A 25,969-nucleotide genomic window follows, 5' to 3' on the forward strand; every position below is an offset into this window, starting at 1 on the left:
ATTCTTAAGCCATTTTTCCCTACACATTTCCAAAGAGAAATAGGAGGGGTGATACACACACTCAGCTCCTGGTGCCTCGCCTGGTCCCCAGTGGCACACACCGTTGCTGTACCAGTTCTTCTCTGTGACAAACATCCCCAGGTGAACAACTTGGTGGAAGAAGGGGATTCATTCATCCAGTGGTTCCATCTGCTGTGCTCTTGGGCAGAGTACCATGTGTGGGCACATGTGGCAGAGGGGGCATTTTTACTTGATAAACATAGGAAGAAGATGACAGGAGGGTCCAGGTACAACCCTCCTCCCCAGGAGACTTACTTCCTTCTCAGCTAACCTGCATCTCTTTAAGGCCTCCCCAAATAGCGTCACCACCTGGGGACATGAGAGCAAGAGGCTGACTTTCATGCCAACAACAATAAACAGCCCAAACCCAGGAAAGCAAGATGACTAGCTATTTGCACGCTGTGTCCTTGGAACTCTGATCACCTCTGGGTCTTGTGGGAGTGAGGAGAGGCAGAAGGTGACTGGGCATTGGGCAAGAGAAGGTATTGGGTGCATGACAAGAAAATATTGCAGGACAGACACTGAGTACCAGAGGACTCCAAAGTGAGCTGGTGGCGGAGGAAGAAGTGTCCATCATTGTCAGAAGATCCCGAGTACTCCAAGTCGGAAGAAAACGCCAATGCATGCATGCAGGCGTTCTGCTTTCTCCACGCTTCACAGAACAGCCTCTCAGGGCATCTTTACAGGGCCTCCAACTCTGCCATACGTTGCCTGGCCTCAGTTGCCCTCCACAAGATCCTCAATCTTGTATATTTCATGAACATGAGTTCTGGGGACTGTCCCATTAGCAGGACCGCTCTGGTCAAGGTGTGACCCGCCCATCACAGGCCGTGCAGTGTGTCAACTGCAGTCTCCTGGAAGGCAGTCTGAGGTCCTCAGAACCCTGTGAAATCTCTTCCTGTGAGCCAGGCTCCCCTCTGGCTGGCTTGTTCCTTCTCTCAGTCTGAGATTTAGGGTGGGGTGGGGGAGGGGGAACTTCCAGTTTCTTGGGGTTCACTGTTTCAGTAGTCTGATGGCCAGAGTTACCAGAGCAAAAGCTCTTTAGAGAAATCTTCATTCCTGCTTGCCACTGGCAGCCACCCACACCCCCTCCCTCTGCCCTCTGCCCCTTGGCTGTAAACATCCCTTCCTTTAATACAAAGTTCAGTCTATCTGTCCTATTGTAGAGAAATAGCTCTCTCCCTGTTAGAATAGTCGTGAATAAAGACTTGACATTTTAGCAACTTGAGACATCAAACAGGAATCTGAGGTACATTTTTGGGCTTGGCTTTGTAGTTTTAAGATATGCTGGCATTTGGGGTGACAACTGACAGAGTCTGCCTTGGGGGACCTGCAGGGAAAGAACCTGGAGGCTTGTCTAAGGACTAATCCTGGTCTCAGGCTCTGCAGATAGCTCTGAGGCGTCAGGCATGGAGAAACAAAGGGGGCTCAGCCCTGTAGAGCCTCAGGGTCTGGTAAGATCTTTCCACCTTCAGATCCCAGCTGGCTGGAAGCTCCCTGGTCACTGCCAAACTGCTCTCTGGCAGCTGCCCAGCAGCCTGATTTCTGATTTCAAAATCACACCATGTTTCCGCAAACGTTGTATGCTTTAGGTCAAATAAACAACCCTACAAACACATAAAGAAGCTGTTTTACATTGATTGTAGGGGAGGGTCAGGGTGAGGGAATGAGTGAGGGAGAGAGAAAGGACAGGAGGAGGTGAAAACCACTACAGCTGAGCCACCACCTCCCCGCCCAGGCTGAGTGAAGATGCTCAACTTGGATTGGCGGGAAAGGGTCAGGAGCTACAGGGCCACTGGAGACAGTCGCACTTAGCCCAGCCGGCGCCTGAGGTGTATCAGCGCCCGCCCTGTCTGCCCTCGCCATGGGTGCCTCCAACTCCTGGGCTCTGGCCCTCCAAGGCTTCTTTGCATCCCGGGTCCCCCGGCAGCTGCGGACCACCTGGCTCGGCATCGCCGCACTGGGACTGGCCGCGGTGGCGCTGGGGACCGTGGCCTGGCGTCGCACGCGTCCCCGGCGCCGGCGGCTGCAGCAGGTGGGGACGGTGTCGCAGCTCTGGATCTACCCGATCAAGTCCTGCAAGGGGGTGTCGGTGAGCGAGGCGGAGTGCACCGACATGGGACTGCGCTGTGGTCACCTGCGTGACAGGTACGCTGAACCCTGCGCCCCCTGACCTAGGCTGTGTGGGTGCGCGGGGGCAGGGGGAGAGTCTCCTCATTCCTTACCAGATAAGAGACCAGGAACTGGGGAGGGGGCACCGGAAAACGGAAGAAAGTGACCCTGACCCTCCACCAGCCGCTCGGGGGACCTGGAACTCTCAACTCTCCAGGTTTCTCACTTCCAGGAGAAAATAACTGTGTTCCCAATGCCGGCCAATCCGTGTGAGAAACTACAAACTCCCTCACGGAGCCCTTGGTCACTTTCCTTTTAGTGGTAGTCTTAAACTCTAAAGAAACCAAGACAATTGATGTCAGAGTGCAGAGAGCTCTTAGGCACCGCTCGTCGCTAGCTCGTCGTTACTGTAGCAGTCGAACACTTTCTTGCAGAAAAAAAAAAAAAATCGGCAAGTGTTATTTTCCCCAGACTCTCTGCGCGCGGGGCTCAGTCTGAGATTTGTGCTGTCTTTAGCCATTGGGATTTTGTAAACAGGAACTAAAAGCCTATGTGGACTCCCAGACTTCAGGAAAGGCACCTCTGCCTTCTTTGGGTCTGATTCCCCCCCCACCCCCCACCAGTTCTGGACACAGACTGACAGGTGTTGTAACCTCTGGATCAGCTCTGGGAAGGTAACACCAGCGGTTAGCCTCCCACCTGGCTGGCCCAGTGGGCACGCTGATAGACTGACTCAGCGCAAAGAAATAGAGATTTTTGTCTCAAAGCCCTTCTTGTCCCATGGCTGATTTGGGGGCGGCCTTTACAAAAGGTCGCTGGGTGAATGAGGACTGACTGGTGGGCTCCTCCTCCTGGCGTGGACCTTGTCTTGTGTGACCTGTACCACCTTGTGCTTTGCAATTCTCCAAGTCTTGAGAAAACAGATCATTAGAGAAGGAGGTGGGTGGCTGCTCCAAGGCCTTCTGGTTGGTTGCCCGGCTCCCTGCCCCCCAACTTGAAAATCCACTAACCACTCCCTCCTTTCACCCAGACACAGCAGTTCCCTAGAAAGTTGAAAAGTGATCTGCCACACCTCTGCTTCAGGTAGCCAAGAATCCAAACTAGTCCCTTATTTCTAGAGTGGGGTCTCACAGACAGCTGCTTATTGTCTTTGGATAGTTTCTGTTGGAGGCAAAGGGCAATGATTCGGGAAAACATGTTTTGAACTTTTACCACAGCTGTGGCGGCAAACTCTTTACTTTTAGCACAAGCTCCCAGGGAACTGAAGCAAAAAATAAACAACAACAACAAAAATCCAGCCAACCAAACAACCAAACAAACAAACAAAAGTCATCAACTGATCCACTGGGGGACTGTGACGAATGCCAGGAAACAGAGAGGAAGGTCCCGAAGGGTAGGGGGACACTCAGGGAGAATTTAGCAAAGGACAGTAACAACTTGTAGTGAAAACCAGAAAATGGCTACACACTTTTGAGGCAAGTAAGTTTACCAACATCTTGAAGAGCTGGACGTAAATCCCAGGCTTAAAGACTGACACACTCTGATACTTTACCAGAAGGATTGGGAAACAGGAGCTTGAGTATAGAAATGGGTTTTGCTACTTTGAAACTTGACTGTGCACAGCAGCAAGTAAGAAGTGGAAATGACCCAGATGTCCGTCAAAGGATGAGAAGATTAAGTAAAATGTGGTTTATGCGGATGGTAGAATATGCCCCAGCCTTGGAAAGGGGTGAGGGTCTAGCGCATGCTATAGCATGGATGGACGATGTGACAGGATGCTAATTTAAATGAGCAGGGCAGAGGGATTAGCTGTCTATGGTTTCAGTTCGAATTGCTGGACTCCAAATTCATAGACAGAAAGCAGAGTGGAGGATCTGGGGCTGGAGGAGGCAGGTGTGCTGAGTTACTGTTTAACGGGGGCAGAGTTAGGAAAGATGAAAGGTTTGGGAAATAGCGGGGAAGGTTGCACAATACTGCACTTACGGTCGTGATGCCACACTTCACTCGTGGGCTGGGTCTGTCCTGGGTTCTTGACCAAACCCAGGGCCCACATAGACTCACCAGAGAAGCTGGTAACGCTATTTGAAAGTAAAGCAACAATACAGCTTCTAGAGGAATATGCTATTAAGAATAACAGAAGCCAGCAGAGCGTGGTGGCACACACCTTTAATCCCATCCCTCGGGAGGTGTGTGTGTGTGGGGGGGTCTGTGTGAGTTCAAGGTCAGCCTGGTCAACAGAGCAAGGTCCAGGACAGCCAAGACTACACAAAGAAGCTCTGTCGTCTCAGGGTTTCTGTTGCTGTGAAGAGACACCATGACCACCACAACTCTTTGTTTAAAGATTTATTTATTATGTATACAGAGTTTTGCCTGCATATATGCCTGCATGCCAGAAGAGGGTGCCAGATCTCATTATAGATAGCTGTGGGCCATCATGTGGTTCTTCCAGGACTTCTGGAAGAGCAGTAAATGTTCTTTACCTCTGAACCACCACTCCGGTCCCCACAGCAACTCTTATAAAGCAACCCTTATGAAAGAAAATGAAACTCACTGTAGAAGGACGGTGGGCTGCTTCCCACCACCTGGCTAGCTTTACCAGAAATAATTACACGGAAACTGTATTCTTTTAAACACTGCCTGGCCCATTAGTTTCAGCCTCTTATTGGCTAATTCTCACATCTTGCTTTAACCCATATTTAGTAATCTGTGTAGCACCATGAGGGGTGGCTTACCAGGAGAGATCTTAACCTGCATCTGTCTCGGAGAGGAGAATCATGGCGACTGACTGAGGCATCTGCCTGACTCAGCTTTCTTTCTCCCACAATTCTGTTCTGTCTTCTCCACCTACCTAATTTTCTGTCCTATTAAAGGGCCAAGGCAGTTTCTTTATTAACCAATGAAAGTAACACATAGACAGATGACCATCCTCCATCAGCTCATGGTTCAGAGGTCAAGTCCCTTATTGTCATGGCAGGAAGCATGGCAGCTGGGAGTCTGGTGGCATGCAGACAGACACGGTGCTGGAGAGTGAGCCGAGAGCGCTTACATCTTGATTCACAGAGAACAGGAAGTGGTCTGAGATATTGGGCATGGCTTGAACATATGTGAGACCTCAAAAGTCAGCCTCCAGTGTGTCACACTTCCTTCAAGAAGGCCACACCACCTAATAGTGCCACTCCCTTTGGGGGCCATTTTCTTTTAAACCACCATGCCTGTCTTAAAAACCAAAACCAAAACCAACCAAACAAACAAAAAGCCACCTGAGTAAGAGTTCTCAAGTTCCCTGATTTTTGTTCCCGGCTGGAGATGAATGAAAGGAGAACTTGGTTACTAAGGAGCACAATGAGGGTGGCTCTCTACCTTCACTGGAGATGTTTATTTCCTTTTCCTGCTGCACACGTCCCTTCTCATAGTGCACTTAATTTCAATCGTATGAATACCCAATTATTCATAGGAATAAAATGGTGTCCTGGTTAGTTTTTTGTCAAAATTTGACACAAGTTAGAGATATCTGGGAAAAGGAACTTCAATTGAGAACACACCTTCATCAGATTGGCCTATTGACAAGTCTGTGGGGGCATTTTCTTAATTAATGATGGATGTGGAATGGCTCAGCCTACTGTAGGCAGTGCCACCCCTGGCCTGGTAGTCCTGGATTGTTTAAGAAGGCAAGTAGCGCAAACTATGGGGAGCAAACCAGGAAGCCGCTCTGCTCTGTGCCATCTGCTTCAGTTTCTGCTCCGGGTCTTCACTCCCCTGGAAGCAGAAAGGGGATGCACTTGCTTTTATGTCGTTTTCCTAGGAAGTCAGCATCTCCAAGCCTGGGGAATAGTGGGCTAGAAAAGTGTGGTAAAGATGGATACTAGGCCTTCTTAGCAAATTGCAGAATTCATAGTACCCAGTTTTTAAACATTTGGTTGGCAGGGCTGGAGAGACAGCTCAGCAGTTAAGAGCGCTTGCTGCTCTTGCAGGTGGCAGGGGTTTTGCTGCCAGCATTTGTATTGAGGCTGGCAGCTGCTGGTAACTCAAGTTCCAGGGTATTGTATGCCCTCTTCTGGCCATTGCAGGCACTGCATGCGTGTGGTGCACACACCTAAATGCCCATAAATGTCATACATATACAATTTATAAATTAAAAAAGCAGTGCATGGAATTGGCATGACCGGTTGCTTAGCTGCATTCTACAGCTGCAAACTCCTTGAGCAACAGCCTCCTCTTTCTGTTCCCGAGAGTTCACTGCTTCTGGTGAGTCTCTGGCCTTCTGTGAAGTGGATTCTTAGCATCTTCTTGGGGCATGTTTAATGAACATGGTCAAGTCCTGACAACTGGGTAAAGTATAATTAACATCTTTGCTTCAAAGTGTTCTGTCTGTTATGTATTAATTGTTGAGTGGTTATTCGCCCCTTTAAAATGAACAGACATTGCCAGTCCTTGTTTGCAGCCAAGGCAATGCTAAGGACAGAGAGACAGACAGGCAGGCAAGCAGGCAAGTAGGCACATATGCGCATGCACATACACCCTGGGCTTCTTACCGGGAGAAATAGGAGATGGGTACACTGTGACTCTGCTAATGGCTGAGGCTGCCTGTGCTGGTTTTGTTTGGACAATGTCAGGTTTTGGCTTGTGATCAATGAAGACGGGAACATGGTCACTGCCCGGCAGGAACCTCGCTTGGTCTTGGTTTCCCCGACCTGTGACAATGACACCTTGACTCTCAGTGCAGCCTACACAAAGGACCTGCTGCTGCCCATCACGCCGCCCGCCACAAACCCGCTCCTCCAATGCAGGTGAGTGGAATGGGCCTCTGGCCTGTGGGAGCAAATCCACATGCAATCTCTCTTTACTTTAGCCTTTAACTGTTTAAATTCACAGTTAGCTTACAAAACAATAGACGGGTTTCATGATGACATTTTTACACACACAAATTGTACGTCGCTCATATTAGCCCCACATTCTCTTGTCCTGCACCCCTCAATTGGTTCTTTCTTCTCCTCAAATAATTGTCTCAATATTTCATACCATATTTGTATATACAGGGTTGGGGATGCAGCTAAGTGGTAAGTTATTGGTCCACCACTCACAAAGCCCTAGACTTACTCTCAATATTACACAGTGTAGGCATGGGGGTACACACCTGTAATCCAGCACTGGAGAGGTGGGGACAGGAAGATCTGAAGTTCAAGGTCATTCTTGGCTATATAGTTCATTCAAGGCCAGCCTGAGCTAAATGAAACCCTATAGATAGATGATGGATGGATGGATGGATAGATAGATAGATAATAGTTAAGTAAATCTAGATTCTATATAATAACAGAAAATGTGTGATTTTTTTTACCCCTTTGCTTTCTCCCATGCATGGCCCCTCTTCACTTTCATGTCCTATATACACATGAATGAACATATATATTTGTGTTTAAATCCAGATTGTGCCTCTGCTCTTGCACTTTTGAGGAAGTTAGAACAATGGAGGGGCTCCAGAAAGTACATTACCAACAGTTAGGCATCAATTGCATGTGCCTCCCCCACTCAGCACTCAGTCCTCTGCATCCTGAGAGGAGAAACAAGGAAATAGCTTCAAAAGCTGGTGTAGGGACAGGGGACACAAAAGCCCAACGTAGCAGGCTGAGGATGGGACTCAGTGGTACAGCACTTGCTGAGCATGCTCGACGCTCTGGGTTTGAACCCCCAACTCAACCATAATTTAATTAATTAAAGTCTGATGTAGAAAGCAATGCAGGCTAAAACATTTTGACATGGAGCAAAGAGAAAAATAATCCCATCAAAGAATGTAGGCAGGAAAGAAGGGTGCTCTGGAAGAGAGGAAATCCTGTCATCTGTCACGGCACTGTTTTTGCAAAGGGCTCTGGGAACAGCACCCGATGAGATATGATATTTAGCTCGAAGGGAAGTTACAAGGTGGGGAAAAAGAAGCTGTAACTGGAGATGTGTCCTGTGTTCAGGTTGGAGGTCAGAGGAAGGAGGACATTGCTAGGGCACCCCATTCAGAAGCCTGGCACCCCATTCAGAAGCCGACCTCCTCAGCACCAATGGACTGTGGGAGTCAGGTGCTCTAGGACCTGGTTTACCAGTTAGGGAACCACAGCTTGAACTTCCTTCTTCCCACTGTGGGGCAAAGATTTGGCTTAGTTAGACTTTGTGGCTGTTTCTGTATTTTTTTTTTTTTTTTTGAGACAGGATTTCTCTGTGTAGCAGCCCTGGCTGTCTTAGAACTTGTCTTGTAGACCAGGCTGGCCTCGAGCTCACAGAGATCCGCCTGCCTGTGCCTCCCAAGTGTAAGGATTAGAAGCATGGACCACCATGCCTGACTTTCTCTGCATTTTTAATTAATATGCGATTTGAGTTTGGTGTGGTGGTGCAAACCTTTGAGCCCAGCACTTGGGAGGCAGAGGCAGATGAATCTCTGAGTTCGAGGCCAGCCTGGTCTACAAAGTGAGTTCCAGGACAGCCAGGGCTACACAGAGAAACCCTGTTTCAAAAACAAAAACACAAACGTTCAAGGAAGCCTATAGTCTATCCATCTTGGTCAGACCTGGTGGCATCAGCCTGTAATCCCAACAGGGGGGAGACTGAGGCCGGAGGATCATAAGTTCAACAGTAGCCTGGCCAACTCAATGGGACCTTGCCTGAAAAAATGAAGAAAAGGTAAAAAGTAGAATGGAGATGTGGCTCAGTGGTAGAGTGCTGGCTTAGCATGCACAAGGTCCTGGGTTCAAACTCTACCACTGCACTAAACACCTGCCCCCTCTCTTCCCACCACAGTAGGTTGGGTCTCCCCTCAATTGACAGTCAAGACAATCTCCTACCGGCCAACTTGAATTGGGCAGTTCCTCAATCACAGCCAGTTCTAGGCTTGGATCTGAAGGGTTGGAGTTGGGTTGCTTGTACCAACTGAGCCATCTTCCCAGTCTGCTCATGTTCCTCTGAAAACTCAGTAAACTTCAAACCTATTAACTCTCTGCATCCTCCAAACACGCCTTTCAGGCAAGAGACACAGGTATGCTTCAGCTGCTTTTGCAAATGGGAAGAGCAAGTCTTGAAACAGCGCTTTCCATTCCATTTCATGTCTCCAGTGGCCCCGAGGCAGGGCTGAGCTAAAGCCAGGTCTTCGGGTTATGAAGGGATGTTGGCCATGTCACGGTTGAATCGTTGCAGCTTCTCTGATCCATCCGGGCATGCAGGATTACAGTACTCACAGCTCTGAACTGTCCCTGCCCGTTGCCCTGTCCCCACTGCAGAGTGCACGGTCTGGAGGTGCAGGGCAGGGATTGCGGGGAGGAAGCCGCTCAGTGGATCACCAGCTTCCTGAAGACGCAGCCCTGTCGCCTGGTGCACTTCGAGCCCCACATGAACCCCAGACGTTCTCAGCTGCTGAAGGCTCGGTTCCGGCCCACGGACCATGTGAGAGGCTTGGTGTGGTCTGAGGGTGTCGGAATGTTGTGTGGGTCTTGCCACGTGTGCACATCCCTGGTATGCTAGATGCTGTGGTTTTCACGGCAATCTCCAGGCTCCAGAGATGCCAAGCAATAGGCAGAAAGAAAGCACTTGCCAAGCTCAAAACCTGGGCTCTGACCGCCGTCATGAGTCAGGCTTCTAGATAGAGGGCCAAAGCTATGCAGAACTATTAGGTCCTGCCCATCACCACTATCTAGGCGCCAGTCTCTCCTGAAAGTTGTCAGAATGCATGAAATCTCTTCCCGAGAGACAAGACCCCTCCCCTGGATGACATCATAGCCCCAGCTGTTTTCTTCTCCCCTTACCTAGGATTCCTGGGAATATTCCAGGTTCTTAGACTCCATTGTGTCTACAGTCTCATAGCCAAAGGGAGAGCCACAAGTGTCTCTTGGGAATACACTCATTCCTGACAGAATGGGTACAGGAGTGGGGTTCCTTTTGTCTTGATTTCAGGGAGCCTCCACTCCTCTGGAGTATCCACTTTCCTATTTGTGTCAGTATTCTGGTGCCAATAGACATGCAACACAATTTATTCTAGAGTGGTATCATTTTTGATCAATTCTGTAACGGCATGGTCCAACATATTTAGCTTCCATACAACTGTGTGTCAGATTACAAGTTCAGGCCAGTGTAGGTGTGTGGAGCAGGATTGTGGAACAGGTGTGGGAAGCAGATGTGTGGGACAGGTGTGGGGAGCAGGTGTGTGGAACAGTTGTGTGGGACAGGTGTGGGGAGCAGGTGAGTGAAGTAGGTGTGTAGAGCATGATTTGGAAAAGGTGTGGGGAGTAGGTATGGGGAGCAGGCATGTGGGACATGTGTGGGGAGCAGGTGTGTGGGACAGGTGTGTAGAGCAGGCATGTGAAACAGATGTATGGAGCAGGTGTGGGGAGCAGGCATGGGGAGCACATGTGGGGAGCCCCAGACTTCACATGGTCAGGTTGGTTCTTCAAGGCATAGGCTTCAGGAACTCCTCATGATGTAGGTCGGTAGGACCAGACAACTTTAGTGTTAAAAAAAAATGAGGGCCAACATTCATACTTCATATTAATTTTAAGGTTGTATAAAGATAGGCACCTATAGAATTAGGGGACTTCTCAAATGTAGTGAAGCCATCAAACTTGACCACCTTATTAAACACTAAGAAAATGGATGTTTGGGAAGGTGAGATGGTGTCTTTAAGGGATGTCTAGTGACTCTGAGGTCATGTTCTGTTCATAAACTAAAATAAGAATTTATTGATATGGGTGTTATGCCTGAATGTATGTCTATGTACCACAAATGTGAAGTACCTATGAAGGTTGGAAGACGGCATTAGATCCCCTGGAACTGGAGTTACACATGGTTGTGAGTCACCATGTGTGGGCTAGGAATTTAACTCTGGTCCTCAGCAAGAGCAGCCAGTGCTCTTAACGGCTGAGCCTTCTCTTGAGTTCCTTTATGTCATGCAGTTCTGCAAGGCCAGTTAAGGCTTTGAATTGCTGTGACATTTCTATGTAAAGAACTAGAAAAATAGCTATAAAGACATATGTGTGTATGCATGCATGTGTGTATATGTGTGTTCATATGTGTGTTCATATGTGTATGCGTACATGTGTGTATGCATGTTCGCATATGTGTTCATGTGTGTTTATGAGTGTGTATGTGTGTCTGTGTATGTGTGTGTGCATGCGTGTGTGTGTTTGTTGGGGCAGTGCTGAATTTTCAGGGACTAGATCATGATGTCCCCTCTGAGGCATTTCTGCTCCACACTATATCCCAATCTCTGTTTCTTTTTCAGGTGGCCTACTCAGATGTAAGCCCGTACCTGGTCCTGTCTGAAGCATCCTTGGAAGATCTCAACTCCAGGATGGAGAAGAAAGTGAAAACTATTAACTTCAGGCCCAACATTGTCATTTCAGGATGTGATGTTTTCGCAGAGGTAACATTGGCCTGCGTAGCCTCTTTCTTTTTATTTTGTGGAAGGTGTAATAGTTACTTCCAGGAGGCCCATCACTGTCATCCAAGCACGGGGAGTGGAGGCAGAGGGTTTGGAAGTTCATAACCAGCCTCAGCGACATAATGAATTCAAGGTCAGCCTGAGCTACACAAGACTGCATCTCAACAACAATTAAAGCATGACAGTTACTAACGCTGATTTAGACTCTTGTGAGAAGTGAGTTGCTTACTGCTTCTGCACTGCACAATGGTTCTACTTTTAGGTTTGTTGAGCCCCCACCTAAGGTGTGAAGCCTTGTGTATCTTGTGTATTGAAGATGCACACAGGCGTGTTGCTCTGTGAGATCCGAGGCTTACAGGGAGAATCCTGAGTCGGTGGATTGACTGTTGAGATAATTTACTCAAAATGGATCACATGGTCTGTGTCACTCATGGAACAAACAAGGTGGTGGTTGCGTCTTACTGCCCATCCCAACCACCTGGTTTCTGACTAGCTGCTGACCCCCCGAGGAAGACCAGCATCTCTAGCATTGACTGCTAGGTAGGGGTTAGGGTCTTTATCAGCTTGCTGGTGTCCCAAACACTTTCAGGGCCCCCTTCCTTGGGCCCTCAGGTGTTCCACATTGTGCCTCAGCATGACACTGGTTCTAGTGTCCTGGGAGGTCCTGGCAGCTGATCGTCTTTGGATTGCCTTTGGATGTTGTCTCTGACTCCATCTGATCTGTCTTGAAGTCCGATGCTGGTCATGAAAGAACCAAACATGAGAATTATAAAGACCGTGGCAGTAGTGGTGATTTGACTGAAATGTCCCCTATAGTCTCAGGCATTTGAACAGCTGATCCCTAGTTAGTGGCACTCTTTCGGGAGGTTTAGAAGGTGTGACCTTTTGCTTGTATACGTGGTTCAAGCTATGAGCCCTCAGCTCTCTGTTCCCGCTGACGTGACGTTGCCCTGCCTGCCCAGACTCTAGCTTCAGGAACCATAAGCCTAAATACACTCTTCCTTCTCTAAATTGCCTTGGTCATAGTGTTTTATCATAGCAATAGAAAAGTAAGTAATATAATAACAAATATGCAACAACTCAGAAACACATAATAAATCTGATGTGTTTCTTGCAGTGCTTACCCATATTTTATCACATGATTTCACTGCAGCCTTGGGTGTGAACACATGACATGCACTTGGCATTGCATGCACTGTTATGCCACACAACAAGCCAAAGACCTTGGCTCAGGTTTGAGACTTTCATTTGTGATGAATTGTGGCAGATTTTTACTGTGCATACGAAGTTTCTGTTCTTTTAGGAACATAATGGTTTTCTTAAAGAAAACAAAGGCCATATTTTTCTGCCTTCACTCCTCAGCTCATATCCAGTTAGAATATCTTTAGATTATAATTTGTCAGAGAAACACATTCATCTTGTTAGCATTCATCTCATTAGCAAACAAAGTCACTTTAGTTTTTGATAAATGGTAAGTACGTTGAAGAATTATTTTGAAATAGTTTTTATGATGTATTATTATTATCGGCAAATGTTTGATTTGTGTATCTATTTTGTATGCCTGTATGTTTGGAGATCACATAAAAATTTCTCAGGTAAAAAGTGGTTGTGAATGGGAAAAGATTTAAGGAACCCTGAAGTGGAGGCTTGGTGACAGGGGCCGGCTGTGGGTACCCAGTGGAGACATCGGTCCTCAAATAGGAATTTACTTCTGGTCATACTTTGTGCATATGTATAGTTTGGGAGAGGCAGTGGAGGCAAGAAAGAGACTCTTACCTCTTCTACTTTCCTTGGATTCCAGGGAAAGACTTAGACCAAGTGATTGTGTGATTGATGATTGAGTTCTAACCCCGAACTCAGAAGACAATTTATGGAAGCTGGCTCTCTCCTTCAGCCATGCAGATCCCAGAGATTGAACTATGGTCTTTAGACTTGGTGACAAGTATCTTTACCAGTGAGCCATCTTGCTAGTTCACTTCTGGTGTTTTATTTAAAATGTTCCTTGTGTAGTCTCAGATCCAAGCATGTGCATTTCTATGAGGATGGCAGAGTGTCTGCGCGTGAGTGAGCTGCATGCATCCTTATACAGTGACTCTGCAGTGTGTATGCAGTGAATGAGCTGCATGCATCCTTATACAGTGACTCTGCAGTGTGTATGCAGTGAATGAGCTGCATGCATTCTTATACAGTGACTCTGCAGTGTCTGTGCAGTGAATGAACTGCATGCATCCTTATACAGTGACTCTGCAGTGTCTGTGCAGTGAATGAGCTGCATTCATCCTTATACAGTGACTCTGCAGTGTCTGTGCGTGAGTGAGCTTCATGCATCCTTATACAGTGACTCTGTAGTGTCTGTGCGTGAGTGAGCTGCATGCATCCTTATACAGTGACTCTGCAGTGTCTGTGCGTGAGTGAGCTGCATGCATCCTTATACAGTGACTCTGCAGTGTCTGTGCGTGAGTGAGCTTCATGCATCCTTATACAGTGACTCTGCAGTGTCTGTGCGTGAGTGAGCTGTATACATCCTTATACAGTGACTCTGCAGTGTCTGTGCAGTGAATGAACTGCATGTATCCTTATACAGTGACTCTGCAGTGTCTGTGCAGTGAATGAACTGCATGTATCCTTATACAGTGACTCTGCAGTGTCTGTGCATGAGTGAGCTGTATACATCTTTATACAGTGACTCTGCAGTGTCTGTGTAGTGAGTGAGCTGTATACATCTTTATACAGTGACTCTGCAGTGTCTGTGCATGAGTGAGCTGTATACATCTTTATACAGTGACTCTGCAGTGTCTGTGTAGTGAGTGAGCTGTATACATCTTTATACAGTGACTCTGCAGTGTCTGTGCATGAGTGAGCTGTATACATCCTTATACAGTGACTCTGCAGTGTCTGTGTTTGTGTTCCTTTATGAAAAGGGGCCATGCATCCGGGCTCGTGTCAATCAACTTGACAAAGGGTATCGTCTCTCTCCCTCTCTTTCTTGTTTTCTATCTCAATTATCTGCACAATCTCCTGCAGTGTGACCTAAGCTGTCACTTACCACCTGTCAATTGAGGTGCAGTACAGCCCTGGGCTTCCTCTGTGAGTTTTGTTGATAAAGAAGGTGTGTGCTCTTGGCTGCCCTCAGGCTCTTCTCCTACCCAGAGTCCTTTTCACTTCCCAATGTCTGCCTGGGACACAGCACTCTTTCACAGAGCTCAGCACTGAATTGGCTCTGGTTCCCCCCTCTGACCTGCTCTTCCCCTCTGCTAGGCTCAGACACATGCACTCCCCTGTGACTCTCAGTTCTTGGCCAGCTGGTAGGTCAGACATTGATACATTGTCATATCTAGTTGCTACATCATGTCTGGACCACAAAATGTTCTCTCTTGGACCATAGAGAGGCAAGGGACAAGCTTCCAGGGGCCCTGTGGGAGCTCTTACACTTTTCAGTGTGATTGCCTTGCTCAACAGCCTCCAGTAGCTCGCCACCTCTCAAAACGTCCGGGCTAAGCCTGTGAGCTGGCTCAGCTCCTAAAGGTACTTACCGAACAAACGTGACAGCCCAGGTTTGATACCAGGACTTGTGTAAAGGTGGAACACATACCCCCTCCCACTCGCTCACACACATGCAATAATAATAAATGAATAAGATTTAAGGTCATCCACACATGTAATTAATAGCAAAAAGATCTTACTCCATCTCCAGCACTCAAGTTCTTCCACCTCACGGCAAAGCTGACTTTTCTTGTTTCCAGTCAACGCTCTGCAAACGGAACACTGGACCTGCAGAGATGTATGACCAAACCAGGCCATGCTCCTCTCTGTCCAGGCCTTGCTGGCTCTCAGCCCATCTTATTTTGAGTTATTACCTCTAGCCAGTTTGTCCTGATGGAAGACTTCCTTGGTCTCCTCAGGGTCAACATCTTCCAGGCCTGGTGTGAGGTTTAGTAGTAACAGAGTGCTCTTCCTTCCCTTTGCTAAACAGGTGCTTTCCAGATGATGAACATTTTTTACCTTAATTTTCTTTTTTTTTAATACTTTTTTTTTGAGAGCAGCATCTCATTATGTAACCCTGGCTGGCCAGGAACTCACTATGTAAACCAAACTCAGAGTGATCCACCCTGAGGGATCAAAGGGGTGAATCCCCACACTGGGCAATCTTTTCTAAATAAAACGATCTCTTCTTAATTGTGTGTATGTGGGGGTGTGGGGTTGTATATGCATGTCAATGTGGGTGCTCCTGGGGGCCAGAAGAGGGTGTCAGATCCCCTAGAACCGGCATTAGAGGGGGTTGCAAGCTTCCTGATGTGGTGCTGGGAACTGAACACTGGCCCTCTGCTAGAGCAATTTTTAACCGTTCCAGCTCCTGCCTTAGTTTTCTATGTCTTACTGTCTTGCTAGCTTTTGTTCTGTCTAGGAGAAGCTTTGGGAATAATTCTCTAAGTCATAACTAATTAATTCCCTAACCTGGGTCCTCAGCTCACTCTTTTAATACCCCCGTGACCCCTGCTGGAGACATCTTCACAGAGCAGGCTGTAGTTACTGAAAACTCCATGCCTAGTTTCCTAACTGTTGTGACATAGAGAAAGGACCCATGCTAACAAAACAGACCCAAGGAACCTGGAGAGCTGACTTAGCAGACAAGAGCACTTGCCAAGGACCTTGGCTCAGTCCCCAGCACCCACATAGTGGCTCACACCCATCCCTAACTCCAGTTCCACGGTAAGACATCCCATACCCTCTTCTGACCTCCGTGGGCATCAGGTACACACATGGTATACTTACACACACAGGCAAAACACTCATACACATAAATTAAAATTATTAACTCTAAATACACACACACACACACACACACACACACACACATATAATGGAGGCAAATAAATCCATGCCGTACCCACATGGCGAACAGTACGCCCTTATCAAGATTAAAGCAGCAGCTTAGGGACACTCTGCCGCCAGATGCCGACACCAGGACATTTCACTGTGGATGTCCGCTTCCAGCCCCCACCCGCCTAGCTTCCTTCTTTTTGTGGGGTAAGATCTGACCTCCTTCCGTGTCCTTCAATGGTCTCCTCAGTGGTGACTTGAAGGACCTCAGGTGCACTAAGTCAATCCCGCCTTCCTTTTGACTTCCTCCCTGGCTGCGGTCCCCTCACCCTTCTGCCCAAGTGGCTATTCTACAGACTTTTCCGAAGCCAACCTTGCCCAGTGTCTGCCTCCAAATCCCTAGGATCTGCACTTCAACTGACAAGGAGCACGCATGCTGTGTCAGAGGTTTTTCTTAAATTTTCTGGAACTTTATTATGCTTTTATTTACAATGTTGCTGGGTTTCGCCATGACATTTTTATGTGCATGTTTAACCCACCTTGATCATATTCATCCCCCTTATCCTCACCTATTTCTGTGGGCTTTTATTTTTAATTATCACATTTATTTGTGTGTGTGTGTGTGTGTGTGTGTGTGTGTGTGTGTGTGCCACAGTGCATGCATGGAGGCTAGAGGATGACTCACTAGAGTTGGCTCTCTCCCTCCACCATGTCGGTCCTGACGATCCAATTCAGGTCATTCAGCTGCAGCAAGCACTTTTACCCACCAAAGCATGACTTTTTATTTTCAATTTTTCACGCATATCCTCTGTTTCTCATTGAACTTGAGCATCTGGAGGGGCTCAGATTTGCTTGGCCTCGAGGCTCAGGCTCTGCTACCGATGCCCTCAGGCCTACAACTGAGAGGTCATCTCTGTTGGAGCTGGGACTCTCTGAATGCCGCTGCCTGGGAGATGGCCCGGAAATCAGGGCACCAGGTTACACAGCAACTTGGTGTTTGTTTGCAAGACAGGGTCTCATGTATCCTCAGGCTGTTCTCAAACATGCTAGAACTTCTGATCCTCCTGCCTCCACCTTCTGAGTGCTGGGATTGGAGATGTGTGACATCAGGCTCAGCTAATAGAGTTCTGCGGATTCAACCTGGGATGGCCTGCCTGGAAAAGCTTTCAAAGAGGAGAGGGGCCTGACCTTGCTTTAGGAAGAAAGGGAACACTCAAAGGTGAGGGGTGTCCCTTGGCCTCTCCAGACTGATGTAATGACATTAGGTGTGACTCCACACAAGTCCCTGCACAGGTGAGGGCCCAGAGGTGCTCATGGGAACTCTTCCTTTCTAGGACTCTTGGAATGAACTCCTCATTGGGGATGTGGAACTGAAACGGGTGATGGCTTGCACCAGGTGAGACCCTTTCCTATCCCCGGGCGGGAGGGGCAAGGTCTGCCCCTCTGCTTTGTCCCCTGTGTGATGCTTTATTTGTGTCCAGGTGCCTTTTAACGACGGTGGATCCGGACACCGGCATCATGGACGGAAAGGAGCCACTGGAAACACTGAAGAGGTAAACCAGGCAGACGGGATCTCACCTTGGGGTCCAGGTATCTGAGGAGCCACATCTGTTAATGTTACAAGGGAACTGTGGAAACACCACACCCATGCAGAATAGGAACTTTAGGGAGTCCTGGCCACTAGGCGGATGATATGTAGAGCAGAAAGCCAGTGTGTCCAGGGGTCCATGCTGCCTGTGGTTTGCTGTGTCCACTGGAGGTCTTGGAACGCATCTCCAGAGGGTAAGGGGGAGCTCCTGTGAGGTACTGTGGGAAATGTAACTATGTAAGGCGGGTACTGCAGAAGAGCAGGCTTTGGGACAGGAACAGTGATACACTGTAGCTCTTGCTCATATCTCTTCAACATTAGGGCAACGAAGAATCTAGGTTTTTTATTTTCCATGGAACCAAGGAGATACAGCAAAGAGAAAGATAGGCTGGGCAGACCTAGCTATTGCAACACTGTGGCTGTCAGCAAGTCTCCTTCTGCCAGGCCCTGACTGCTCTGTTTTAGGATTCTAGGGATTGGATCCAGGTCCTTGTGAATGCTAGGCAAGGTCTTCTACCATTAAGCTCTGTCTCTAGCCATCTTTTTTACTTACTAAATTATTATTGTTTATTATTATTATTATTATTATTATTATTATTATTATTATTAATGTGTGTGGGTGTTTGTCTACATGTATTTGTGTGCAGCATGTGTGGTGTACGATGTCCACATAGGCCAGAGGAGGATGTCAGAGCCCCTAAAACTCTTAGCTACAGACAGTTGTGAGCCACCGTGTGGGTGCTGGGAACTGAACCAGGGCCCTTCCCTCTGCAAGAGCAGTGGATGTTCTTAAGCAGCTCTTCCTTTTTAGTTTGAGCCAGGGTCTCCCTCAGTCATCAAGGTTGACTTTGAGCTCACTTTGTAGCCTCTGTAATCCTGAGACTTGTGGTTTTCCTGTCTCAGTCTCTCGAGTAGCTTCTAATATATTATAGACTTGTACCATCAGCCATGACTCTGGTCCTCAGAAAATAAAAGAAACAGGGGAAAACTAGATAAGCCTTTGTGTGCATCACACAGATGGCTCGGGAGCTGCTTGTCACCTCCGTATTTCTCACTCTCTTCCCCGCTCTCTCCCTGGTCTCAGATTTCCATCCCCTCTGGCTTTGGAAGGATCTTGTGCTTACAGAACCTCAAAGCTCTCCGGGCACTGGTGCTGGTTCTCCGCATTGTCAAAGCCCCCTCTCTTGGGAGGCTCTGTTTGTAGAAGGAGAGTAATGGACCCCAAAGACAGATCAAGGGCAGGAAGCGGGGATCACAGAAATCCATACTCACCCCCTTGATCTTCTGCAGGCTTCTTACAGCCAAGCCATCCTCCCTAATTGCCTTTAATACCCAGGGAGATGGTGCAGCCGGCCGAGGTGGACTCTATCTCTCCCTGAGATTTAAAATGCCATGGATATAGTGATTTATGTTCTTCCCAGGACAGGTGGTCATAAATCGGGCAGGGAGAGGCCCGCTGCAGGGTATAAATCTTAAGAGGCAGAGCACACAGCCCTTCAGTGGCATCCCTGGGTATCGTTGGTGCCCAGGGGTTGGCACTGCTTTACACAGAATGTGCTGGGCATGGAGACTGACCTCACCCACCTGCCTGGCCTTACAGACTTCTTACATCCCAGCCCTGTGCCCTAATTGCTTCTGTATGGTCAGAGCCCAGCTGGGCAAAGCAAGGTGCCTACCGCAGAGAATTATTCCACATTGTCTGGTTAGGCTAAGCACAGGGAAGCTTGTCTTCTGCTCATGGGAAGGGAGGAGGATGGACTCACTCTGCTCATTCTTAAAGGACTGGGAACGGAATCTTGTGCACAATAGAACTCACAGAACTCTGTCTCAGCGTGTTAGGACCTTGAGGTCAGTTTCTTTATTTGTGACCACTGAGTTTACAGGACTCCACATAGCTGAACTAAAGCAACTTGTATCATTTTCAGTAGGTGACCAGGTCCTGACCCAGTCCTTGACATTTTGCTATATCGATTTGACACTCTGAGAGCAGGAGAAGACAGACGAACTTTCATGCCTGAGACTAGCTGTTCCCAAAGACACCTAACCCAACCCTGTCAGGGACCAGGGGTGGTGACGGTGTCCATGTGTCGCCCCTCTGGGAGCTGTCACAGTGATGTTTACCTCAGAATCTGACCATGAGGTCTCAGAAGTAGGATGGACCTAGGACTGCCCAGGGCTTTGTGATCTCCACGTGGAGACTGGCCAGGGACCTTGCCTGTAGCCATGCCTGGTGGCTGATGGCAGTAAATAAGACAGTGTGAACAAGACAGTGTGACTCACACCTTCTCCTCCCTGATGCACACTCTTCAGAGATGACAAAATGTTTCTTTTTTTTTTTTTTTTTTTTTTTTTGGTTTTTCAAGACAGGGTTTCTCTGTGGCTTTGGAGCCTGTCCTGGAACTAGCTCTTGTAGACCAGGCTGGTCTCGAACTCACAGGACAAAATGTTTCTGTTCACACTGCCACGTGAGGATGGAGGCGCCTAGTTGGAAGAGAAGTGTCGAAGGCCAGCTTCAGAGAAACTCATACATTCGGGGGTAGGAGCATGAGGATTAGAATTATTAGGCAAAAGGAACAGAGATGTAAGAGAAATAAGAGGCAGAAACACAGGACAGCATCTGGAGGGACATTCAGTGAATACTGAATCTGCTACTCTTATTTTTCACACGCTTATGTATTTCATTCCGAAAGGGGAGAGAGAGGGGAGGCCACAGACTTCATTAGCACGATATAAGGAATAGACTTTGAATTCTCCGACCTTTGGTCCAGGTGGAGCGGATTCACCTCTACACCAAAAATACTAATTAACCACACCTCAGGTTAGAATCTCTTGTTTGTAGCCACACCTGTTGTCAACAACTTTGATAGAACAAAAATAAGCTCAAACTCTTTGGCCTCCAGTCAAGGTGGAATAGGCTCACAACTGTGGGTCCCCACAGAGGAGGAGTTGTTTGATTTTTTTTGAATGCTGGGATGGAGGCCAGAGCCTCAAGCACACTAGACTGGAGTTGTACCACTGAACTATAATGTCCAGTTTTCATTTCAGAGACCTCTGTTTAAGCTAAAAACCATGTTTTAGGGCTCTTGCTTATCAGAGTAATTGTGTGTTCTATATGCACTGAAATACATGGATAAATGTTCTTTGAAATACAATTTGTTGCTAGATGTGGTCACTGACATTAGAAGTCTCAGTTCTTTGGAAGTTGAGGCAGAAGGATTGCCACATTTTGAAGGCAAACCTGGTCTACATAGTCCCAGGTCTTTCTGAGCTATAATGTAAGGTTCTATCTCTAAGTGTAATCTGTTAATCCCAACAGAGGTTGCATTATGTATTTATTTATATATGTATTTATATTATATATATTTTTTCCTCCATCTATATAGAAAGATATAGATGTAGATATATAGATAAAGTCAGAAATGATCCATTCATTCATCAGGCAAGACTGATGGAGAAGGCTTGGTATACACTTCTTGCAATACCTAGTTATGTCCACCAGAGGCCGCTGTTGACCTCACTTGGTATCCCTCAGCAGGTTTTTAAAGGTAAATGAGTGATTGGTTGGATCTCTGGATTCTTACCAGGCCTGGGGAAGAGAGCTGCTTAGGAAGATAGAAATATGAGGAATGGCAGCATCCTTCCTAGAGGATGAGATAACTTTGAACTCCTGATCCTCTTGCTGGGTTTTGATATCAGATAAGCATTTGGATACAGGATCCTGAGTTTGCCTCTGAGACTCACTTGTATAGCAAGGGTGTCATACACTCCTATTAAGGCTTTGTAATAAGGGTTAAAGTTGTGTGGGAAGTGCTTGGTGCAGATGCAAGTATGTGAGAGATACAGGAACTCCCTGAGATAAATAGACCCCACAACCCCACAGTACAGCACCTAGGAATAAGATAGGCCAAGCCACAGAAATATTGCTCTCCTCCACCATCCCCCAAAGCCTCCTTCATCACATGGTGACCAAGGGAGAGGCAAGTAAAAAGAGATGCCTGGATTTGTGGTCCAAGATTATTGCAGGCTACACCATGAGGAAACATGCTGGGCAAGCTGAGATAGCCCGCAATAGCAGATTCCTCCATCCATCCATCTACCCATCTATCCACCCACCTACCTGTCCACCCATCCATCCATCCACCCATCCATCCATCCACCCATCCATCCATCCACACATCCATCCATCCATCCATCCACCCATCCACCCATCCACCCATCCATCCATCCACCCATCCATCCATCTACGCATCCATCCATCCATCCATCCATCCATCCATCTGTCCATCCATCCACCCATCTGTCCATCCATCCATCCATCTGTCCATCCATCCACCCATCTGTCCATCCATCCATCCATCCATCCATCTGTCCATCCATCCACCCATCTGTCCATCCATCCACCCATCTGTCCATCCATCCACCCATCTGTCCATCCATCCATCCATCCATCCATCCATCCATCCATCCATCAATTCATCCATCCGCTCCTCTCTTGAATGGCTGCAGTGTGCCAGTCCCTGTAGCAGGACTCAGGACTACACTGGCAGGCAGGGAGACACACTGTCATCCCACAAGCTGGGGAGGGGTTGGGGACTCCAGAGGAGACAGACTCAGCCTTTACTTCTTTATCAGTTATTATTTTTCATTTGTTCTCTGACAATTTCACACATTTATATATTATATTCTAGTGCTGCTGTAACTCAGGGGGTCGAGTGCTAACCTACCACACCAAAGGACCCACCCTTGGTTCTGTGGCACCCCTAAGCCATGGCAGTGTCACAGTGGCCTGTTGTTGCAGCGGGAGAGAATCAGAACTTCCACGTCCTCCCAGCCTCATTTGGCTCCTGACCCATCTGGGCCACAGGAGATCTTGCCCCAGATCGACGTTCTCAACAGAAAATGTAAATCTCTGTTGGTTGTGGTAGTACACACCAGAAAGATACACTGAAGGGTCAGAGGTTGGAGGACCGTGAGATCAAGGCTAGCCTAGGCTGTGTCTCTTGGCAATGGTCATGCCACCCCAAACATGTGGAATCTTGTTTGAGTCTCTGTTCTTAGCCGCCATTTCTGTCTTGAAGTGTAGCTGGAACCAGGGTTTTACCATGTGTTGTTTTAAAGGTGAAGCAGAGCAAAATCCATACTTTAATAATAATGTTTTAACTGTAAAAGTGTTGTAGAGGGCCTGGAGAAATGGCTCAGAGGTTAAGAGCACTGACTGCTCTTTCAGAGGTCATGAGTTCAGTTCTCAGCAACCACATGGTAGCTCACAACCATCTGTAATGAGATCTGGTGCCCTCTTCTGGCCTGCACTGCAGGCATGCATGGAGGCAGAACACTCTCTATATAATAAATAAATAAACCTTTTTTTTTTTTTTTTTTTTTTTTTTAGCTTAAGTAAGACACAGTAGCAAGCCCTGCTCTCCCACCCAGTAGAGAGGTGCAGGAGACAGGGTCTTACCATGACATTTCCGCGTTGGCTCATGGCTTCTTGAGTTTTCTTCCTGACAAAGGTACACATACCACTCACCCCCGAAGTATTGCTATGTAGCCAGGTTGACCTAGAACTTGCTATGCTTCCCCGGCCTCAGGCTCCTGAGTGCTGGATGACCACATTTAGCTCATAGTGTCTTTAAGGGTGTCACTTACCAATACTCTTGTCCATTCAACAAGCAATTGTGGGCCAGGGGTGACTGACAAGGCCCAGAACCAGATTTAAGTGGGACACTGGAATTGGACACACCTTGAGTTCCCCAGGGTCACTCTGTCCCACAGAACAGACAGATGTGTGACCTGAACCTATAGAACAAAACTTGGCAAGAGCAGAGAAATTAAGAAACAGGAAATTGCTGCTGGCTTATGGGATTGTGGGCTTCTTCCCGGGGACAGGTGACATTCTAGCAGGACCCGGAAGAAAGGGTGGGATTCTGCTGCTTGGGGAAGGGGAGGAGGGATAGTTGCAGGTGTCACTAAGCTGGGCAAAGCACTATGGGGACATGGGTACCCTATCTGGCAGAAGAGAAAGGTGGGAGAAATCTGGCTGTGGCCAGGCAGGAGGCTTTGTGCACAAGGCAAGGAGCTGCAGTGTTATTCGGTATGTGCTGGGGGCCAGAGCTCTAAGATCAGCATGAAGTTAAGAGAGCACGAGGCTGGAGAGAGTGCTCAGTGGTTAAAAGCCCTAGCTGCTCTTCCAGAGGACCTGAGTTCGGTTCCCAGCGCTCATTTTGGGCACTCATAATCACTGATAACTCCAGCTTCAGGAGAGCCGACATACATTTCTGACCTCCTCAGCCACTGTACACGTGATGCTCAGATACACATGCAGAGAAACACTCGTACACTTAAATACAAATATATAAATCTCTTTTTTAAAAAGACAGCATGGGGCTGGAGAGATTTCTCAGTGGCTAAGAGCACTGGCTGCTCTTCCAGAGGACTCAGGTTCAATTCCCAGCACCCACAATGGCAGCTCACAACTGTCTGCAACTCCAGTTCCAGAGGACCTGACACCCCCCCATAGACATATATGCAGCAAAATACCAATGCACATTTTAAAAACTCTTTGAAAAAAAGAAAAAGACAGTCATAGAATAGTGTCCACACTAAGTTGGTGTGGGGGATGAAAAATGAAGGGGTCAGCTAAGCAGTTATTGCATTCAGCTTCTAACATAGCACTGGAAAAGTGAGGGTTGAGAAAATGGGGTCAAATGGTACCCTTTAAGGACCTCTGATCTGGGCAACCATGGACCAGGAAGGAAAAGATGAAAAGGAAGGGGTGGCAGTCTTCCCAGGATCTTGGATCGGGTGACATATATGGAGAATTTGTGAGGGAAAAGGAAAATTATAGGCCCGTTCAGGCGTAGGGAATATCTCGTTTTTCTTTGAAAATTTTAAATCTTTCTTAAATTTTAAACTCATTTACTTTTTATTTACTTATTATTTGATGTGTGTGAGTGTACTGTCTGCTTGCATGTCCGTGTGCTGTGTGTGTAGCATTGACAGAGTTTGAAGGAGTTAGGTCGCAGCGAACTGGTGTGATCCAACCATTACAGGCAGTTGTGAGCTGTCAAGTCGGTTGTGGGAACCCAACCCTGGTTCTCTGGAAGTGCTCTTAGCCACTGAGCCATCTCTCCAGCCCCAAGTACCTAACTTCTCGATGTTGGAAAAGGAAAGGTCACTATAATGAGAAGCCATGAGGATGGAGTGTTTGACTATGTCTTGGTGCTTCCAACTGACCTGTTACTCTCTGGCCCTCCCCGGGGGGTGGGGGGTGCTGAGCTGTTAGCTCTGACTGGATCCTGATTCCAGGCATAGCCTGCCTGAGTGGGTGGACACCTGCTTCAGCCCTGATGAAGCTACGTGGGGTCCACGTTCTTCCTGTTCCCTGGGACTCATTGAGGTCTTTTCCTGTTGCAGCTACCGGCTCTGTGACCCTTCGGAACAGCCATTATACGGAAAGCTACCCCGCTTTGGACAATATTTTTCTCTGGAAAATCCAGGGACAGTCAAAGTGGGAGACCCCGTGTACCTTCTGAGCCAGTAATGGGAATTGCACGTTCTGGAACAACAGATGTCTCTCAGAAACATTTTGAAGCTGACATCGCTTGAAATTGGTTCTTCAGCCTTTTCTTTGGGGCTGTGATTTCCAAGTTTTCCTCTTTCAGATTTCCTTCTGTCTTGGTCTCTCGTTTTCTGGGTCCAGCACACAAAGCAGAGAAAGGCAGTCCTGCAAACTTAGCAGGGCGCCGTCGAGTTTCTTGAAGGATGAAGGGATTATCAAAATGCTCTGTTTATAATTATGTAGTAATTTTTCTACTTCTGCATTCTCTTGCCAAGGCAGCAGATGTCCATCATCTCCCTACCCCTCTTTTGGGAAGGGAAAGAAAACAGGAGGAAGACTGTAAGCCAGAAGAATGTTCCAGAATGTTTTGCTACCCCTGGACATGATGCATACAATGGAAATTAAATACTTTCCCAAGTAA

At 47.6% G+C, this 25,969-nt stretch overlaps 1 protein-coding gene across 1 annotated transcript; it reads left to right on the plus strand.

Moving 5' to 3' along the window:
- The first annotated feature begins 1,701 nt into the window (after window positions 1-1,701).
- LOC119827857 (mitochondrial amidoxime-reducing component 1-like) lies at window positions 1,702-25,969 on the plus strand. Its single transcript, XM_038349781.2, has 7 exons — window positions 1,702-2,208; window positions 6,786-6,959; window positions 9,429-9,591; window positions 11,423-11,563; window positions 17,737-17,798; window positions 17,884-17,955; window positions 25,404-25,969. Exons 1-7 carry the CDS (start codon window positions 1,925-1,927, stop codon window positions 25,528-25,530), a joined length of 1,023 nt encoding a protein of 340 aa, XP_038205709.1. The 5' UTR covers window positions 1,702-1,924; the 3' UTR covers window positions 25,531-25,969.

Source organism: Arvicola amphibius, chromosome 12, assembly GCF_903992535.2.
Source record: "Arvicola amphibius chromosome 12, mArvAmp1.2, whole genome shotgun sequence".
NCBI lineage: Eukaryota > Metazoa > Chordata > Mammalia > Rodentia > Cricetidae > Arvicola > Arvicola amphibius.

Excerpts from the sequence above, each read along its gene's own strand:
- LOC119827857 (XM_038349781.2), top strand. The coding sequence starts at position 1,925 with ATGGGTGCCTCCAACTCCTGGGCTCTGGCCCTCCAAGGCTTCTTTGCA. Across the intron at positions 2,209-6,785 it reads TGTGGTCACCTGCGTGACAG|GTTTTGGCTTGTGATCAATG; the intron begins GTACGCTGAACC and ends GGACAATGTCAG. Across the intron at positions 6,960-9,428 it reads AACCCGCTCCTCCAATGCAG|AGTGCACGGTCTGGAGGTGC; the intron begins GTGAGTGGAATG and ends TCCCCACTGCAG.